General features: G+C 31.0%; 2 protein-coding genes across 2 annotated transcripts in view; one reads left to right on the top strand and one right to left on the bottom strand.

Annotated features, from left to right (window-relative positions):
- Nucleotides 1-16,649, top strand: part of LOC131847912 (probable ATP-dependent DNA helicase HFM1) — a 46,039-nt gene that overhangs the window by 25,981 nt on the left and 3,409 nt on the right. Inside the window, exons 13-20 of the mRNA XM_059197626.1 lie at nt 5,637-5,868; nt 9,455-9,616; nt 12,063-12,117; nt 12,300-12,397; nt 12,794-13,029; nt 13,812-14,047; nt 14,358-14,464; nt 14,786-16,592. Of these exons, the coding sequence (XP_059053609.1) occupies nt 5,637-5,868; nt 9,455-9,616; nt 12,063-12,117; nt 12,300-12,397; nt 12,794-13,029; nt 13,812-14,047; nt 14,358-14,464; nt 14,786-16,592 (2,933 nt within the window). The remainder of the gene's footprint in view (nt 1-5,636; nt 5,869-9,454; nt 9,617-12,062; nt 12,118-12,299; nt 12,398-12,793; nt 13,030-13,811; nt 14,048-14,357; nt 14,465-14,785; nt 16,593-16,649) is intronic.
- Nucleotides 3,333-5,152, bottom strand: LOC131846407 (dynein regulatory complex subunit 2-like). The gene has a single exon (XM_059195694.1). It carries the CDS (start codon nt 5,072-5,074, stop codon nt 3,680-3,682), a length of 1,395 nt encoding a protein of 464 aa, XP_059051677.1. The 5' UTR covers nt 5,075-5,152; the 3' UTR covers nt 3,333-3,679.

A 16,649-nucleotide genomic window follows, 5' to 3' on the forward strand; every position in this document is an offset into this window, starting at 1 on the left:
GCCCTTATACCTAGTGAGTTATAGCTATCCTTACACATCAACCGGTGAAAGCGAGAGGTATTCATCATGTTCGTATTCATCATTCTAGACTCATGATAAGGAAGTGACTCAAGTTATTGTGCTTTTACGATATTATATTTTATTTAATATAAAATTGCATATATCCATAAATACTCTAGCTTATACTATATAGGTCATGATCGTTTCGTAAAAATGGTCTCAAAAATGTAGCTAATTAGACCTCCGAATGAAAAAGTTGCCTTTTCTCCATTCCTCTTCGATATTTCAGTATATTTAGTGTAGCATACATTATTCTAATAATAATTACTAGCTGTGCCCGCGGCCAACCCAAAAAGTTTGATCGTTCTTACTCCAAAAGTGACGAATTTCCCTCTTTCAATTCCTTTCACGTCCTCTTTCAATCTCCTACAATGTCCTTTCTCAGGGTCTAGAAAATCTATGTACCAAATTACATTTAAATTGGTTCAGTAGTTTTGGTGTGAAAGGGAGACAGACAGACAGAGTTACTTTCGCATTTTTAATAGTAAGGATTTAGTTAAAAAATTTCATTAACACTTGAATAAAAAATTAGCTAGAAAATTATATCTAAGAATCCTCACGAACACGTCGGCTTACAATAAAAAATCAACTATATAATCACCAGTCCAATCTTCTTGGTATTACCATGTTACAGACAGATACGTGAAGCTTATGATATTGCTTTGAAATGTATGACTCTTTCTACGTCAGTGTTAAAATTATTTAGAACAAAATATCCTACACAGAGACAGCTCATATCTAATTGTTAATTAGTAACAGATAATTCGTCTTTAGGAATGACGAATAGTTACTTTAGCAACTCATTAGTACAATTAACTTAATTGAAGTAGTAGTATTTGTTGTAAAAATGTAATGGAGAGGAGAAAATCATAGATGAGTGTATAATTTGGTAAACTTAACATTATTAGGTACATAATCTTTATTCTGTTTAGGTATGTATGAATAAGACAAATGAATTATATCTGAATATATAAGTAAGAATTATTTCGAAATAGACAAATTGTTTAATTCACATCCTAATAGACTATTGCCCAAGCTTTAGTTCATTATCTTGAAGTCAGTTTAAATATAATTTTATTGTACATACATATATTCGCGTCGTGTGGAATGCCCGTACGAATAATGTCAGCGAAGATATTCTAAATACCTACAGTGCAAATTGTAATCAGAGATCAATAGTAATTTCATTGTTTCAATCCCTATACAATTATATTACAATTACTGTATATAATGAAGTTCATGACCTATGATTTATAATTTATATACCTCTACATCTGGCAATACTTAGGTATACCTAATCACATCACGTAAATTGTAAAAATAATTTTTATCCTTTATTCGAAACATTAAGAAAATTATAACTTTCTACATTTTTTACGAAAATCATTCTAATACACAATTAACTATTGTCATCTAGTTTACTGTACCTACCCATATACTTATCGAAACACGACTTTACTAAGTAAAGTCTACACAACAATACCAAATAAATCTACATTGGTAGCAATGTAACCGTGTCAAGCTGACCTCCATGCGGTACCCCCTGGTAATACCATCATGGTCAATTGCCATTTGCCAATATGGTCTAACTGACCTGGCTTTAACTTCGTACATTTCTTATATTATATTTAATATACTAGCTACTAGCCCCGGCTTCGCCCGGGTGTACATGTATTGTACATATAAAACTTCCTCTTGAATCACTCTACCTATTAAAAAAACCGCTTAAAATCCGTTGCGTAGTTTTAAACATTTAAGCATACATAGGGACGGAAAGACAGTATGTAATGAAAAGTTGTGTTTATATATTCTGTAACATTATCTTTTCTCTACATATATCTTTTCTTTACATATAAGAAAAAAATGAGTACTCTCTAAAGGTGTTATAATTTGTAAAGTTCGTAATTATATAAATTCCCCTTTTGTTAATTTAATACTCGGATCCGATCTTTGTTTTAATGGGTCGTATAAAAGTTATAAACTTGACATTACTTTAGTAAATATAAGTAGGTAATATAATATTTTTCTCATAAACCAGACATAAACTTTATCGAAATTTATATCTTTTTGGGATTCCGTATGTATGATTTCAAATTACTTTATACTTTTTAAATCAGGTCTTATTTACACTAGTTAACATAATTTTATATAAATGTTACTAATAATAATTTATATATGTACTTTAATTTTATGAATGTACTGCTGCTACTAGCTGTATCTTCTTAGCTACGTATTGTGTTCGGAAAAACAATAGGTTATATTATTTTTGCAATGAAACAGTAAATCGTCAGTAAATACCATCAAAATCAGTTAAGCTACTGAGATTACGCACAGTCAAACACAAAAAATACTATTCCCTTTGATTTTACATAAATAAAACGTGTACATTGTTTTTATGAAAAAATATTTAAAGTACCGACACGGCTCGTTTACGATTACAATAATTTGCTTTAAAATCCAATCAAATATAATTTATTCACGTAGGACATTTTAGCCGCTTATGAACGTGAAGTTTTTTGTTTTAATATTTTTTCTACATCTTCATACCCCATAAATATTAATTATTTCCTTAAAATATAGAAAACAAAGATAAACAAGAAATATACCTGCGGAACACTGTAAACGAATTTAACTTATACTTAATAAATGTTTGTCTAATTTGTGATATGACTATGTGACTCTCCGTCTGCAAATATGACGCTTGATATATTGTACAAACTTGCATTTTTATGAGAAAGGGGGAAACGAACTAGCGATTCAGTTTGCAAGTTATAGAATGTGGACTTAAGGATTAAGTAAAACAATAGATATTTACAAATAATGAACAGTCCAAATAAAATTGTTCAACGTCACAATAATCATATTAATAAAATAGATTCATGTATGAGAAGCCAAATTATAAAAATAGATGTTTTAGAAACCATACCACAGTTTGACAAGAATACGAGATTAAAAACTTTTGTCTATACAAAAGTTTTTAATCTCTTATTCTTCCTATCATAAGTATATTAATCGGGTTAGATAATGTTAAGTAACTAATTATTTAATAAAACAAATGCTCGGATCATAATAAATAATATAGAAAGATGATATGCCACATCATCTTTCTATATTATTTACAAAAAAAAAACACTAAATTATAACGACATAATTTCAATGGATAAAAATTCATCAAAATTATGTATGTTTAACTAAGTTAATAATTAGAAAAATGGAAAAGTCATTTTAATAGACTATTATATAATATTGAAACAACTAAGACAAAAATTGTAATAAAATAAATGGCTTGCAAGTGACAAAGGCAATACAATATAAAAATCATTTGCACCTTTTAAGGTTCTTTTTTTTTATAACTCAGGGCACAAACGAGCATGCGGCTCACCTGATGGTAAGTGGTTACCGCCGCCCATGAGCACGCTCAACACCAGGGGAATTGCAAGTACGTTGTTGGTCTTATAAAAAGGAATAAGCTCTTTCCTTGCACAAGTCATTGCTTGCAATAGGTGGTGCCTGTGCGCTGTTGTGTTATGACACATCAACCTGATGATCTAGTCCATCATGATAACTAGAGCTTTATACTCAAAACTATAACTATTAATTTGATATCATGAGATTATGATTAACCTTTGTTGTATTTACTAATTTCTAAAGCACCATCAACAGCAGTAGGTCGTGATACTGATTTTATTAGTCCATGTTTATTACAACTACATATCTGTATTTCTGGGCCTATTTTTCTCTCTTTGTATTCCTCTATTTTTTTCATTATAAGAGCATTTTCATGTTGAAGTAGCATTTTTTCACGTAACAGAGCTCGTTTAGTTAACTCCGCTTTTGCGATGCGCTGCCAAAGACGGGTCAAACCACAAGTGCTTGATATAGCATTAACAACTAATGAGTCGTCGAATTGTTGTTTGCGTACATTAGCTTGTGTTGGTGAATGGGGTAACGTTGATCCAAATGGAAGAACTTTTTCCCGTCTTGTTTCAAATTTCCTGCAAAGTGCGGCCATCCGAAGTATTTTTTCACCCTTCTTAGCTGCTTGTTCAAGCCATTCAATAGAACTATCGGAAAGTTTTACTAAGATTGCCAATTGTTTTACATCTGTATTACATCCATTTATTAGACATTGCTTTAATCGATAACAAGCAGCTCTATGTCTATTACGACGGTCTCTGAATACCGCTTGCTTTGTTCCCGATTCATAAGCAGCTAATTCTGTTCGCAGTCGCTTTAAAATCCCATCGCTACTGGCTATTTTTTTACTTTGTGAAGCTATAATATCCGCCATTAAATTTTCTTTACGGCGTAATTTACGCACCTGCTTTTGATTATCAGCTGTATCAACAACATAGGCTTTAAGAACTGCTTTATATTGCTCCCATAGAGTGTTGTAATTATTTTCCAGGTATGAGCGCAGATTTTCTCTATCATTAGCATATTTCACGCGTTCCTCGTCCTCTTTAACAAGATTCTCACCACGTGTTGTCCACGCCAAAGTGTCAGCCGTATTTCGTCCGTGGTATAATAATAATTGTAAATGTGTTTCTGCCGTATTATGATCTGTCATAATCTGTATCGTATCGTCTTCGCCCCGTTTCAACAACCCAGAAGTTCTACGTTCATTTTCTTTAGACATGTCTTCTAAATCACACAAGAATTTATTGATCATTGTGTCAATGGTGTCACAAAAACTCGCTACAGTTCGTTGGAATTGATCATCAGCAACATCCATTAATTTCATTGTATGATTAATTAAATAATCTTTCTTATCATATACTCTTTCAAACGTATGCCACATAACTTCAATATCCTGTCTAAAAACGGGTTCTTTGATCTTCAGCATTAGTTCACGCCAGGTTCTATCCAATTCGTCTCTCTTTAATGCTTGAGCAGCCATTTCACGTTGGAGTTCATCGCGTTTTAGTTTTTTCCGTAGTTCCTCTTCTGCTTTTAATTTTTCCAATCTTTTTGCTTCCTTTTTTGCCCTTTTCTCTTCTTTAGTTAATGCCATTATAAATATATTAAAATAATAAACACGTTTAGTACAAAATCAGATAATAATATGTCAGTAATAAATAGAGTGTCAGAAGTTGATTTTGTTAATGTACTGACTTTATATACAATGATTAATCTGTCATTAATATTTTTCAAATATGTTGATAAAATTGTATAGGCCGAAAAAGGCCAAAAAACACATCTAGAAAAAAATAAAATGAATTGATAACACATAGGTGTTATAATAGTATAATACTAAAAGCATACAAAAATAATGCTATTGGTGAAGATAATAAATTGACAGGACCATTCAATATATTCAATAACATTTAAAATTAAACAGTTAGGTAATCTTCCTGAAATAAATAAAAATAAAATACGAGTACATTAAGCTCTATGTTATTAAAAATATAGTCTAATTATTACTAAAGACTTTATAAATATGATGTTATAATTTGAGTTAAAAAATATTTCAAAGTGCTCTCACATTGAAATATTTTTTAAGGCTTATAGAAATTCAAAACAACATTAGCCACACATACACATAGATTATGTGAATAATTTTTATCTGTCTACAGTCTCGATACCAAGCCCTAGTAGGAGGCAGTGAGCCGCTACAAAGTTACCTTCATAAACGACTGGCCGAAAATTTGAACAGTGAGACCGCGCTAGGCACCGTAAATGACGTCGCACAATGCGTGCAGTGGCTACGTTCTACGTTCCTATACGTTAGAGCTGCACGTGACCCCAGAAGGTACCTCGGGTTACCTATTAACGCTCCGGGCCATATGATTTCAAAGAAAATTGAAGGTAACAATTGTTGTAATTTATTAATGTCATATTAGACTTGTTCCACACAAACTAATAAATAAGTGAATGAATGATAATATAGATAATTATATATAGATTTATATCTGTTGTCTGGTAGGTGCCCATAAAACAAGCTCTTGCCATAGATGGCGTAATGTGAATTGTCCAGGGGTATTATTATCTTTCTTTTCCCGTTTGGAAGATATAAAGAACGTAATGAGTTGTATGAACGTAATATTAGATTATGAATATCTGTATCGACCAGTATTAATTAATATTGTGTATATATTATCGAACTCATAAATGTTTTATGACTGTTTTTCCATAACAAATCACCATCAATTACATTATAACAGGTGTAAAGATATTTAGTTACGTCTAATTAATGTTATGACGACATGTTAAAGGTAAATTCCATTAAAACATTTTTTCTATCATCACTGATGATACATAATAGCAGTAGAAAACAATTATCGCATTAGTCAACTCGCATCTCAATATCCTATTATATTAATATTATGTATCATTATAATATTGTACTCTTTTATTTACCAACATATACCATGTGACAAGGAAACCAGTAAATGAAATAATAATAATATCTCAGGACAATTCACAAAGCGCCACGTAGTCCCAAGCTAAACAGAGCTTGTGTAATGGATACTTGACAATTGATATGTATGTTAAATAATAAGTTTGAACACTTTTAAGGTTTTATTATTGAAGACATATGCACACATGTCTGTCAAATGAAATGGTAGTACCTATGTGTAATGTTTTTTTATTGATTTTATATAATTTTTTGAATAATTAAAAAAAAGATATTAACGTTCTGCTCTATATAAACTGTAAGCGTGCGAAGTTTCATAATTCTCAATCCGCGCAAATTTTCGTATAAAAAAAGTACAACGTTTTTCTTCACGTATCTATTAATATAATAATGATAGAATATGGTAACAACTATGTTCGAAATGGTTCTGATATCAATGTATGTACATACATGGTTATCTTAAGGACTTGTCCCGCTCAATAGAATATAGATTAGTTATCATCTCTATGTCCTCGCACGACCTCGCTTGTTCCTGATCGTAATTGATGAGATGATGAGCATTGTATTATTATTTAGATTTAATCTTACCTGCACGCGATACTTGACATATGACGCGATTCAAGCGCAATCTCCTCATAATATACATAATTCAAAATATACTTCTACAGTAAACGTGCTGTTAATTGACGGGGTCAATATTTATTCTACCACGTTTTATTAATTTTTATTGAGTTCCCGATATTTCTGCCGTGTTTCAACGGCCCTTCATTTGGAAGGGCCGTTGCTCCAATGTCGGGAATTCAATAAAAATAAATAAAAGTTATGATCCTAATTCATTTTTTTTTTAAATATGATTCATAATCATATATATGTAAAATAATGGTACTAACAAACAATCTTCATTCGCTGTTGTAGGGCAGTGTTAGTTATATTACTATAATAAAGGATACAAAATTTATGTTTTTAATAATGGAATAGTAACATATACTCTTTATTAATAATAATAATAATAATCTCAGTTCAATTCACACAGCGCCATATATACCCAAGTTAAGCTAGCTAAAGCATGTGTTACGGGTACTAGATAACTGATACAAGTACATAGATATTTTTATTTGTAAATACATACATATTATACATAGAAAATACCCAGACCGATACAAACCATCATACTCATGAATACAAATATTTGTGCCGTGCGAGGAATCGAACCGCAACCATCGGACGTAAAGCGGTGTGCTAGATCGCTAGACCACCGAGGTCGTCTAATTAAAAATATACATTTCTGTGCAAAGTTACTTGACTGTATGTCATCTTAAATTGTGCTTTTGTTTGTGACCCAAGCACCAGCATCTATTTCTAAAGGTCATACAACAAACAATACACAAAACGCTATATTTGCATTAATTTAGAAAAAAGTTGTATGGAAAAATTAATGACTTCAGGGACACGAAATTTCATAATTATCGTAATGTATATATCTTATTGAAGTACAATCCAAATAATTACCTTTACTGGTTTTCTAACAAACTACTTTATTTTACAACAACCCAAAAAGTGAAAGGATTTTATCCTTTCAATTCCATATTTAACCGTCTACATTGTTACACGTTTTTTTACCAATAATAAATGAACGTAGATTTCAAATTATTAAAAAAAATACACACAAACCGCTGCGCTTATTATTTTGAAGCATTAGCCGACTGCCCTTTACATAAAGGTATTTCTGATGCAGTCGAAGCATTTAATGAGTTTGTATTTGTGTTAAACTGTAATAAACGCTTGTAAATATCGCTAGGAATGTTATAATGATATTACTCATCTTCTGTGTGTCTTTTATAGTGTTGTAAGTACCTATTTATTGTGGTTATAATTGTTTATCGTCTACTTATCACCTGTTTTTCATCATGCTTAGATGATATATCAACTAGAGTATTCGTACGTATAATTAGTAAAAATCACGGAATCTTACCACGTTTTATATTTATTTGCTGAGTTCCCGATATTATTAGCAAATAAATATAAAACGTGGTAAGATCTGCGTGATTTTTAATAATTATACGTGTAAATAATTACCGCGTTAAATTTAAAACTACTACTATAATACTCTATATATTATAGAGTATTCGTAATTCATAAATAAATAACATACCTTCAAGACTTTTATCCTAGATGGGATAGACAGATCGTCAAATTAAACATCAAGCTGGTTCATTTTCATCATGTCCATATTTCTTTGGATCATTGCGTTGTCCTTCCGGAATACAAAAATATTTTCCCTCTGCACTCAGTAACTTAATTTGTAGAAGGAAGAGATATACCCTTCTGCCGACAAACATGCAAAGCAAGCTATCGGTGGCTAAAATTTCAAATTTTAATTAATTATTATTATTACAAATATATATTTAAATACAGAATATTCCAACCAATGCAAACCATGTGTAAATGTTATGTGTAAAGGCTACCTGCGTTGGCCACAACGTGGACAGTTGACAATACCTCTACTGCCCTATCTGGGATAACAATCGTAACAGTATGTTGATTTTGCTAGGGATTCAATAGCTCTTGAGAAACACGTTACTCCAATGGACAACACACCCTTCCTTTCCATGTTTGCGAGCTTAATTTTCGCAAAAGTGTTTAAATTTTGTAGGTATTAGGTACATACTTGTATATTACACATCGAATGTGAAGCCGGGAGGAGAATTCGGCGTATGACCAATTTTTTACCACACCGCGGCACCGGTGCAGTTTCCGGCCGCGCCTTCAACTTCTACTTCTGTTGTTCTTCCCATACATTAATATTAAAGTGACAACATTAACAATTTTCTCGTCATCCGTATCAAATAGCGAGGACGATACATGTAACTGAACCTATAACTTAGTGCATAGGTATATAAAAAAAATTGTATTTGTATCATTTGTCTATTATGCCTATAATATAAGTTTTAATTAAAACGAAAAGCGAATTTATTTTGTTACTATGTGATTTATTTTCAATATAGTTTTCAGATAAATAAAATATTCTTCTTTTAGAATTGTGCGTTAGAGCTATGAATGGACTAGCGAGTGCGGGGCTCATTACAATGGACGAAGCCAGTTGTATAGAGTCTACCGAGGCTGGTCGTCTGATGTCAGTATTCTATTTAGATCTGGAAACTATGAAGCATATAATGAAGGTATATACTTTCCTTGTCTGTATATAATTTTTATGTATTATAATTTGTTTATGCTTAACAATTACGACTATGTACGATATTAATTTACTAAATTGCTGCCATTTGCGAATGTTTATTAGAATTAATCAGGAGTACCTAGATGCAAATATATTATATTTACATATATGTTATGCGAATAAATAACATTTAGATTCCTAGTTATTATAACACAATTAGCGACGTGAACGTAGAACTTTACTATACTACATTAAACTATATTATACTAAACCTTCGTCAAGAATTACTCTCTTCATAGATGTTATCTTTTCATGCTGATTGCCTGAAAATCCGTTCAATAGCGTTTGAGATTATCCCGAACATACAAGCCATGAATAACTTTACAATACTTTTAATCCTTATAATATTATATATATCACGCCAAAACTACTGAACCGATTTAAATGAAATTTAGTACGCAGATAGTCTAGATGACATATACTTTTTAATGTAAAAAGGGTTGTAAGGGGTTCAAAATGGAAAACAAGGTTATCTTTATGCGGTTGAATCCTTATTCGTCATCTTTTCATTTCACTATCTAACAACCAATCAACACATCGCGTGCGTTTGCGCAATTAGGTCACAAAGAACAAAACCACAGATAACATAATGTAAAACGAAAGATCTTGCCGGAACATGACGTTGACGTTTAGTGAAAATATTGTTTTTGACACTTTTTTATGATAAAATCGTATATCGTGTGTATGTGTTTTTTCTTTAAACCTGAAATTGGCCGATTGCGAGACAAATTTGGCGATTTTTTTTATCAATTTGTTTTACGGCTCTGGATACAAGCCCAGTTTAGCCCAACTTAAAGTTTTACAATATAAATTACAAAAATTAAAGTCAATATCCAATGTTAAATAATAATAAATGTCAAATGTTGTTTCCCTGTTCTGAACAACTTAAAAAAAAAACTTAATAACAATCACAATTTCTTCAAATTTTATTATTTACATTTTTGAAAGAATGTTGTGGTGTGGCACTATCCGAAATTAAATATTTACCCATTTTTGTAGGTTATACAGAAATAATGTGTGGGTGTTTATTTAAAAAGCATTAACACAAAATTAATAAAGTATAGGTATTAATAAATATATGGTTGTTGTATCAAAATAGAATTTTCTTATTTTTCACTAAAATAAAAACTAACTGTCTTTTTTATAAAATAAATGACCTTTTCATTGTGCCATATATTATGGAACTATTTAAATTATTTAGCTGATTGTAAGAAACAAAATGTTGGTTTGTAGATTAATACTGTAAAATTACTATTTGTACAGAAAAGACAAAAGTATATTTTTGTGCTGCGACAAAAATCCTTACTAATGTTGAAATGCGAAAGTAACTCTTGATTTGAATGAAATTTGGTATACAGATAGTCCAGACCCTGAGAACGGACATAGGCTACTTTTTAATGCGAAAAAAGGGTTGTAAGGGGTTAAAAGGGGGGATGAAAGATTGTATGGAAGAATCGTCATTTTTGAAGCTAGAAGCTTGAAACTTATTTTTGAGACTGTTGATTAAATATAAATAAAAATGACATTCAATGTTTGTAAAAAATTACCCTTAAGGGGGTAAAATAAAATAAGGGATGCAAGTTTTTATGTAAATTCGTCATTTTTGAAGCTAGAAGCTTAAACTTATTGTTGAGACTGTTGATTAAATATAAATACATATGACACTTAAGGGGGTAAAATAAAATAGGCGATGCAAGTTTTTATCTAAACCCGTCATTTTTGAAGCTAGAAGCTTGAAACGTATTGTTGAGCCTGTTGATTAAATAAAAATACATTGACATTCATTGTTTGTAAAAAAAATACCCTTAAGGGGGTAAAATAAAATAGGCGATGCAAGTTTTTATGTAAACACGTTTTTGAATCTTATTTTTGAGACTGTTGATTTACTTAAGGGGTAAAATAAAATAGGGGATGCAAATAGAAGCTTGAAACTTATTTTTTGTTGATTAAATATATGACATTCATTGTTTGTAAAAACAAATCTTAAGGGGGTAAAATAAAATAGGGGATGCAAGTTTTTATGTAAAATCGTCAAGGCTGTTGATTAAATATAAATAAATATGACATTCATTGTTTGTAAAAAAATTACCCTTAAGGGGGTAAAATAAAATCACACAACAGTTAGTTTACACCCGGACGTGAAAAAAGGATTGTAAGGGGGTTCTAGTCCCAACTAAGCCTAGTTGTTGCTTTTTGTCGTCATTCTTCTATCACGTGGAAAGAGCTCCATCTCTGTCATATATCCTAAAAAGAAAGGTTACACTTACATTAAAACTATAACGGCGGGCATGATAACTGTCTATAACTCCATTTATTAACCTACCACTCACTAAGACGTTACGTGAATTCTTTCCTCTTAATCTACGCTATCAATATACACTTGTTAATATTATTTGAAATATTTTACAGTACTTTTTTATACTATGGGTGAAATTGGAATAGTGAACCCGCCCTGCCCTAACGGGTTAAGCTGGCGGGGCACCAGTGTAACATAATAAAATGAGCCAGGTCAGGTTGGTAAAGGGCTTTTTACCACAATGGTTTCCAGTGGGAAACGCGTGGAAGTATACATGACATGATACATTGCTAGTAATGGGGTTATTATTTCCAATTACTAACAATTTCTCTCCTTCTCATATTTTACAGTATTATACAAGCGATACTTGGCTGTCTCCCCATACCAGACCCTTCTCTACATCAAGAGGCTATGAAAATTATGAGAATTGCTGACAGAGTATGCAAATGTAAGTTTATGAAATACCATCTACATATCTATGTACTTTACGGGCAAATAATATACCGTTCTATTAGGTGCAAGATTAGACCTTATTTTTTTAGTTTTATTTATCCTTATAGGAAAGGCAAACAGTCTAAGTACATACAGCAGATAGAGCTCATTTGAAAAGAATAAGAGCTGAGTTTCTTGTCAATTCTTCTCAGCTCGAATGCACTCTGAACTGTCTGTAGATTTTGACATATCGTAAGAGGTCTGTAACAGGCCTACATTAATAAAGATATTTTGATTTTATTTAATTTTAATTGAATTATAGCAAGAGTATAGTAAACGAAATATGATAGTATACTAATACCGTACCAATACCATAGTAATACTATATCAGATAAACTATTGGGATTTACAGGCTTAGTCGCATATGTAACACGCCCTGATCTAATATCCCAAAAACCAAAATACTTAGCGGCAGTAGTGAATTCTGTAGTGCTTGCGAAATGTATAGCAGCTCATTTGTGGGAGAACTCGCCGTACGTGAGTAGACAGATGAAGGGAATTGGCCCAACATTTAGCACTCTCCTCGCTACGGCTGGTAAAACTAACTTCATGCTGCTTGAAGAAAGTCACCCTAGGGATCTAGAAAGGGTCAGTATCTATACTGTTATCTTTATTCTCAATAGTATGAATTTTTCATGGACAGCCTCGGTAGTCTAACAGTTTAGCACACCTCTTTACTTCCAATGTTTGCGGGTACGATTCCCAGCACGGTACAAACATTTGTATGATTGTTTGTATAGGTGTTGGTGTTTTCTATATATATTATGTGTGTATTTACAAAAAAAAAATCTAAGTATTTATTTCAGTTGTCTAGCACCCATAACACATGCTCTGCCTTCCTTGGGACTAGATGACGTTATATGAATTGTCTAATTCACACAAAAAAATATTGTCAAATTTAATTACTATTATATAAAGCTTTTTTAAAGGAATTCGTTATTCAGTATATCGTAAGTTAGATGAATATCTAACTATGTAACTTTTAACCCCCGATGTAAGAAGAGGTGTGTGTTTGTCTGTGGCATTAACTTCTAAGCATATGGACCGATTTTTATGCATTATTTTTGTTCGAAAGCTGACGTAATTAAGATGGTTCTTAACAATTTCTTTTTTATTCGGGAGTTATTGTATATTTTAAATTATATTTAGTTATGTTACATCAAAAAATAAATTCCTGTTGTCAATCAATCTGTTATGGTTATTAAAATAATGTTATAAAAAATATTATAATCACTCTATCCAGAATAATCCACATTAATTTTAGTAATGCTTATATTTATGTTTCAGAAATTCTACCATTCAAATCTGTAAAGCATTATCATTTGTTTCGTAATTGTGATTTACTGGAATAAATATGCGTCTAATTCCAGATTATGAACAAGGGACCACCTGCCGGCAATGTTCTACGGAAACAGATAAGCTTATTACCAAAATATGATATTAAAATTACACCTGTCGATGATAAAACGGTCTCTATACAAGTGGAATTATTAAATAAAAGTTATTTGTTAGAGAACATTGAACATTTAACGGCTGGAGAATCCCATAAAAGCTACATCATCGTAGGCGATTCTGATAACCACGTACTGTTATTGGCGACATTCAAGTAAGTGGTGAAAAGCTAACTTCGTGCCAACTTCGTTCCCGGTTTCCTTTATTTTGTGACTGGATATGACATCAGCAATAATGTGATTGAGGCTGGTCACAGACAGTCGGTTAGTCGTTAGTCGCATTCGGGCAATCTGACAACTGTATGTTATCAGCCTAAACAAGAACGTGGAAGAGAAAAATCCACACGCACAAACTCATAATTGTAACATTTGCCTAAATATAATATATATTACCCCGCACGAAATTGACAAACTATAAGTGAGTAATTGTTTTTAAATGTTTATGTAAATATGTCTTTTTTTCAGAGATAAAGATTTAATTGGTGTTTATGACGCAAGAATTACTTATAATATTACTAGGAAACACAATTACGAGCATAAAATTATAGTTAATTGTATTAGCTCAAACTTTGGTAAGGTCAACTACGCATGAATCATGTTTTTTATTTAATTACTAATATAACTACCCTGTTGTTCAGCTTGGTCGGGGAACCACTAAGTAAACAAAAAAGTCTCTTATTAATAAGTGGAGATGTTATCGAACATCTATAATCGATTCGTATAAAATATTCGTTAAAACGAAGTAAAGTAATTTTTTTAAGCATTATAAAAATCGATGTACAAATGCACATGTACCAGTGGACTTAGTTAAGTCAAATTATTTTAGTATCTACTTAAACGTGAGAATTTATTCGGTACTACCTATCAAATAAAATAAATTACTCTTTTTGCAGTTGGTATTGATGCAGGATGTGAATATTTGTTTAAAGATTTAGAAAATTTGGGACAAGACGTGTCAATGCTGATACCTGGAAATGTGGTCGCGGACCAAACTATGCGGAGAGATACACGTACAATAGACGAGTCTAAACAACGCAAAAGAAAGCATAATGATACAGATATAACAATTTCTCGACAAAAAAAGAAAAGAGAATGTGATATTGCAGAAAGGGTGAAAATATTAAAACAGTCTTTTGAAAAAACCGCAAAGGAAGTTAAAGATAATTTCCGTAAATCGGAAGAAACATCTAAAAATATGCTACAAGAATTAATTTATCCCAATAAAGAAGAATTTGAATTTGAAATTAAGACATCTTCAAAATTGTATAAAAACAATATATCAGAAATAAATATGGACATGGAATCGCAAGATAATAATATTCTTATTCCTGAAAATGAACAGCAGATTAACCACAGTGAGTTATTGAATAATAACGAAATTGACAATATATTAAACGAAATAGAAAATGAAATATCGGAAGTTAAAACGGTATCCACATTAAGGAATAATAACACATTTGGTTTTATGCATGCGTCAAATAATATAAGAGATTTAAAAAATAACAGTCGGCTAAAGATTCATAAATATAACGCAATAAATTCTAACAAAAATCAAAACAATTTCAATTGTTCTAACATGAACAAAATTGAAAATGGGCAACTAAATCTAAGTAGTGAAGAAGTACACGATCATCGTTCAACAGATACTAAATTTATCGATACAATAAAATTACAATTAAACAATTATTTACAACAAATAGGAGAATCCGTAAATAAGCCTAAATACAATAATATAAATATTGATGAGTTGTTGATAGAAGAAATTAACCAAGAAAATATTATAAAAAATGAAAACAGCCTAGATAATGCAGAGAATGTTGAGAAATGGACAGAGAAAACGATTTCGCCAGAAAATTATATGACCCTTGACAATACAGTTCATTTGGTAGAAGTTAATAATGTCTCCATAGTAGAAAATAAGTGCGAATTGCAGAAAATTGATAATGCATCTCATTTTGCTAAAAGAGAAAAAATAGACAATGAGGAGAAAAAGGAAAATCAATATAATTGCACCCCAGAAATAAGCAAATGTTTGATGGTATTTAAAAACATGACAATGGAAAATACTAAATCCAAAACAAAAACGAAACGATCAAATTTGATGTCAAATTCGATACGAAATATAAGTTACAGAACTTCACCAGGTATGGTTAATAATAAACTTATTAAAATTAAACTGGATCAAAAGTTAGAGAAAATAATTCACTATGATAATTTTCAAAAAAATCCCGTAGAATTAGATTCTTTCAATAGTGGATTATGCAACATTTCTCCTGTGCAAATGAAAAATCATAATTCTAAAATCGAAAGTATGAGAAAATATCCATACATGTCTAATCAAATTAATGTCTCAACAAATAATACAATTAATCGTCAAGTGTGTATTATAAAACACCTGACAGTAGATTTAGATATAAAGGCAATAGTAACAGATAGAAATCACTGCGACCGCAATATTATCAATTTTAATGAAGTTAATAAAATGAAATGTATAAATGCTGAACTTCCAAGTTTTATACAATGCTGCGTATCTGGTAATCCCTGTAGAGATGTAATTAATAAAGCACATGAATCTGAAATCGCAATTACATTCGCAAAAGACGAAAAACTAAATTCTAAAACAAAAAATTCTCTAAATCTCAATACTACATGTGATGCAAAGCTGGAAAATATATTGCAGAAATATAAAACAGTTCTAAGGTGAGCATTTGTATTTTGTATAAATACATTATTTCAACTCTGCAATTATCTAATTAT

This window comes from Achroia grisella, unplaced genomic scaffold, assembly GCF_030625045.1.
Source record: "Achroia grisella isolate CSIRO2021 unplaced genomic scaffold, CSIRO_AGI_Agris_v1 utg109, whole genome shotgun sequence".
Taxonomy (NCBI): Eukaryota; Metazoa; Arthropoda; class Insecta; order Lepidoptera; family Pyralidae; genus Achroia; species Achroia grisella.

What these genes read in the sequence shown, in the direction of transcription:
- LOC131846407 (XM_059195694.1), bottom strand. Translation starts at nt 5,074, where the DNA reads ATGGCATTAACTAAAGAAGAGAAAAGGGCAAAAAAGGAAGCAAAAAGA.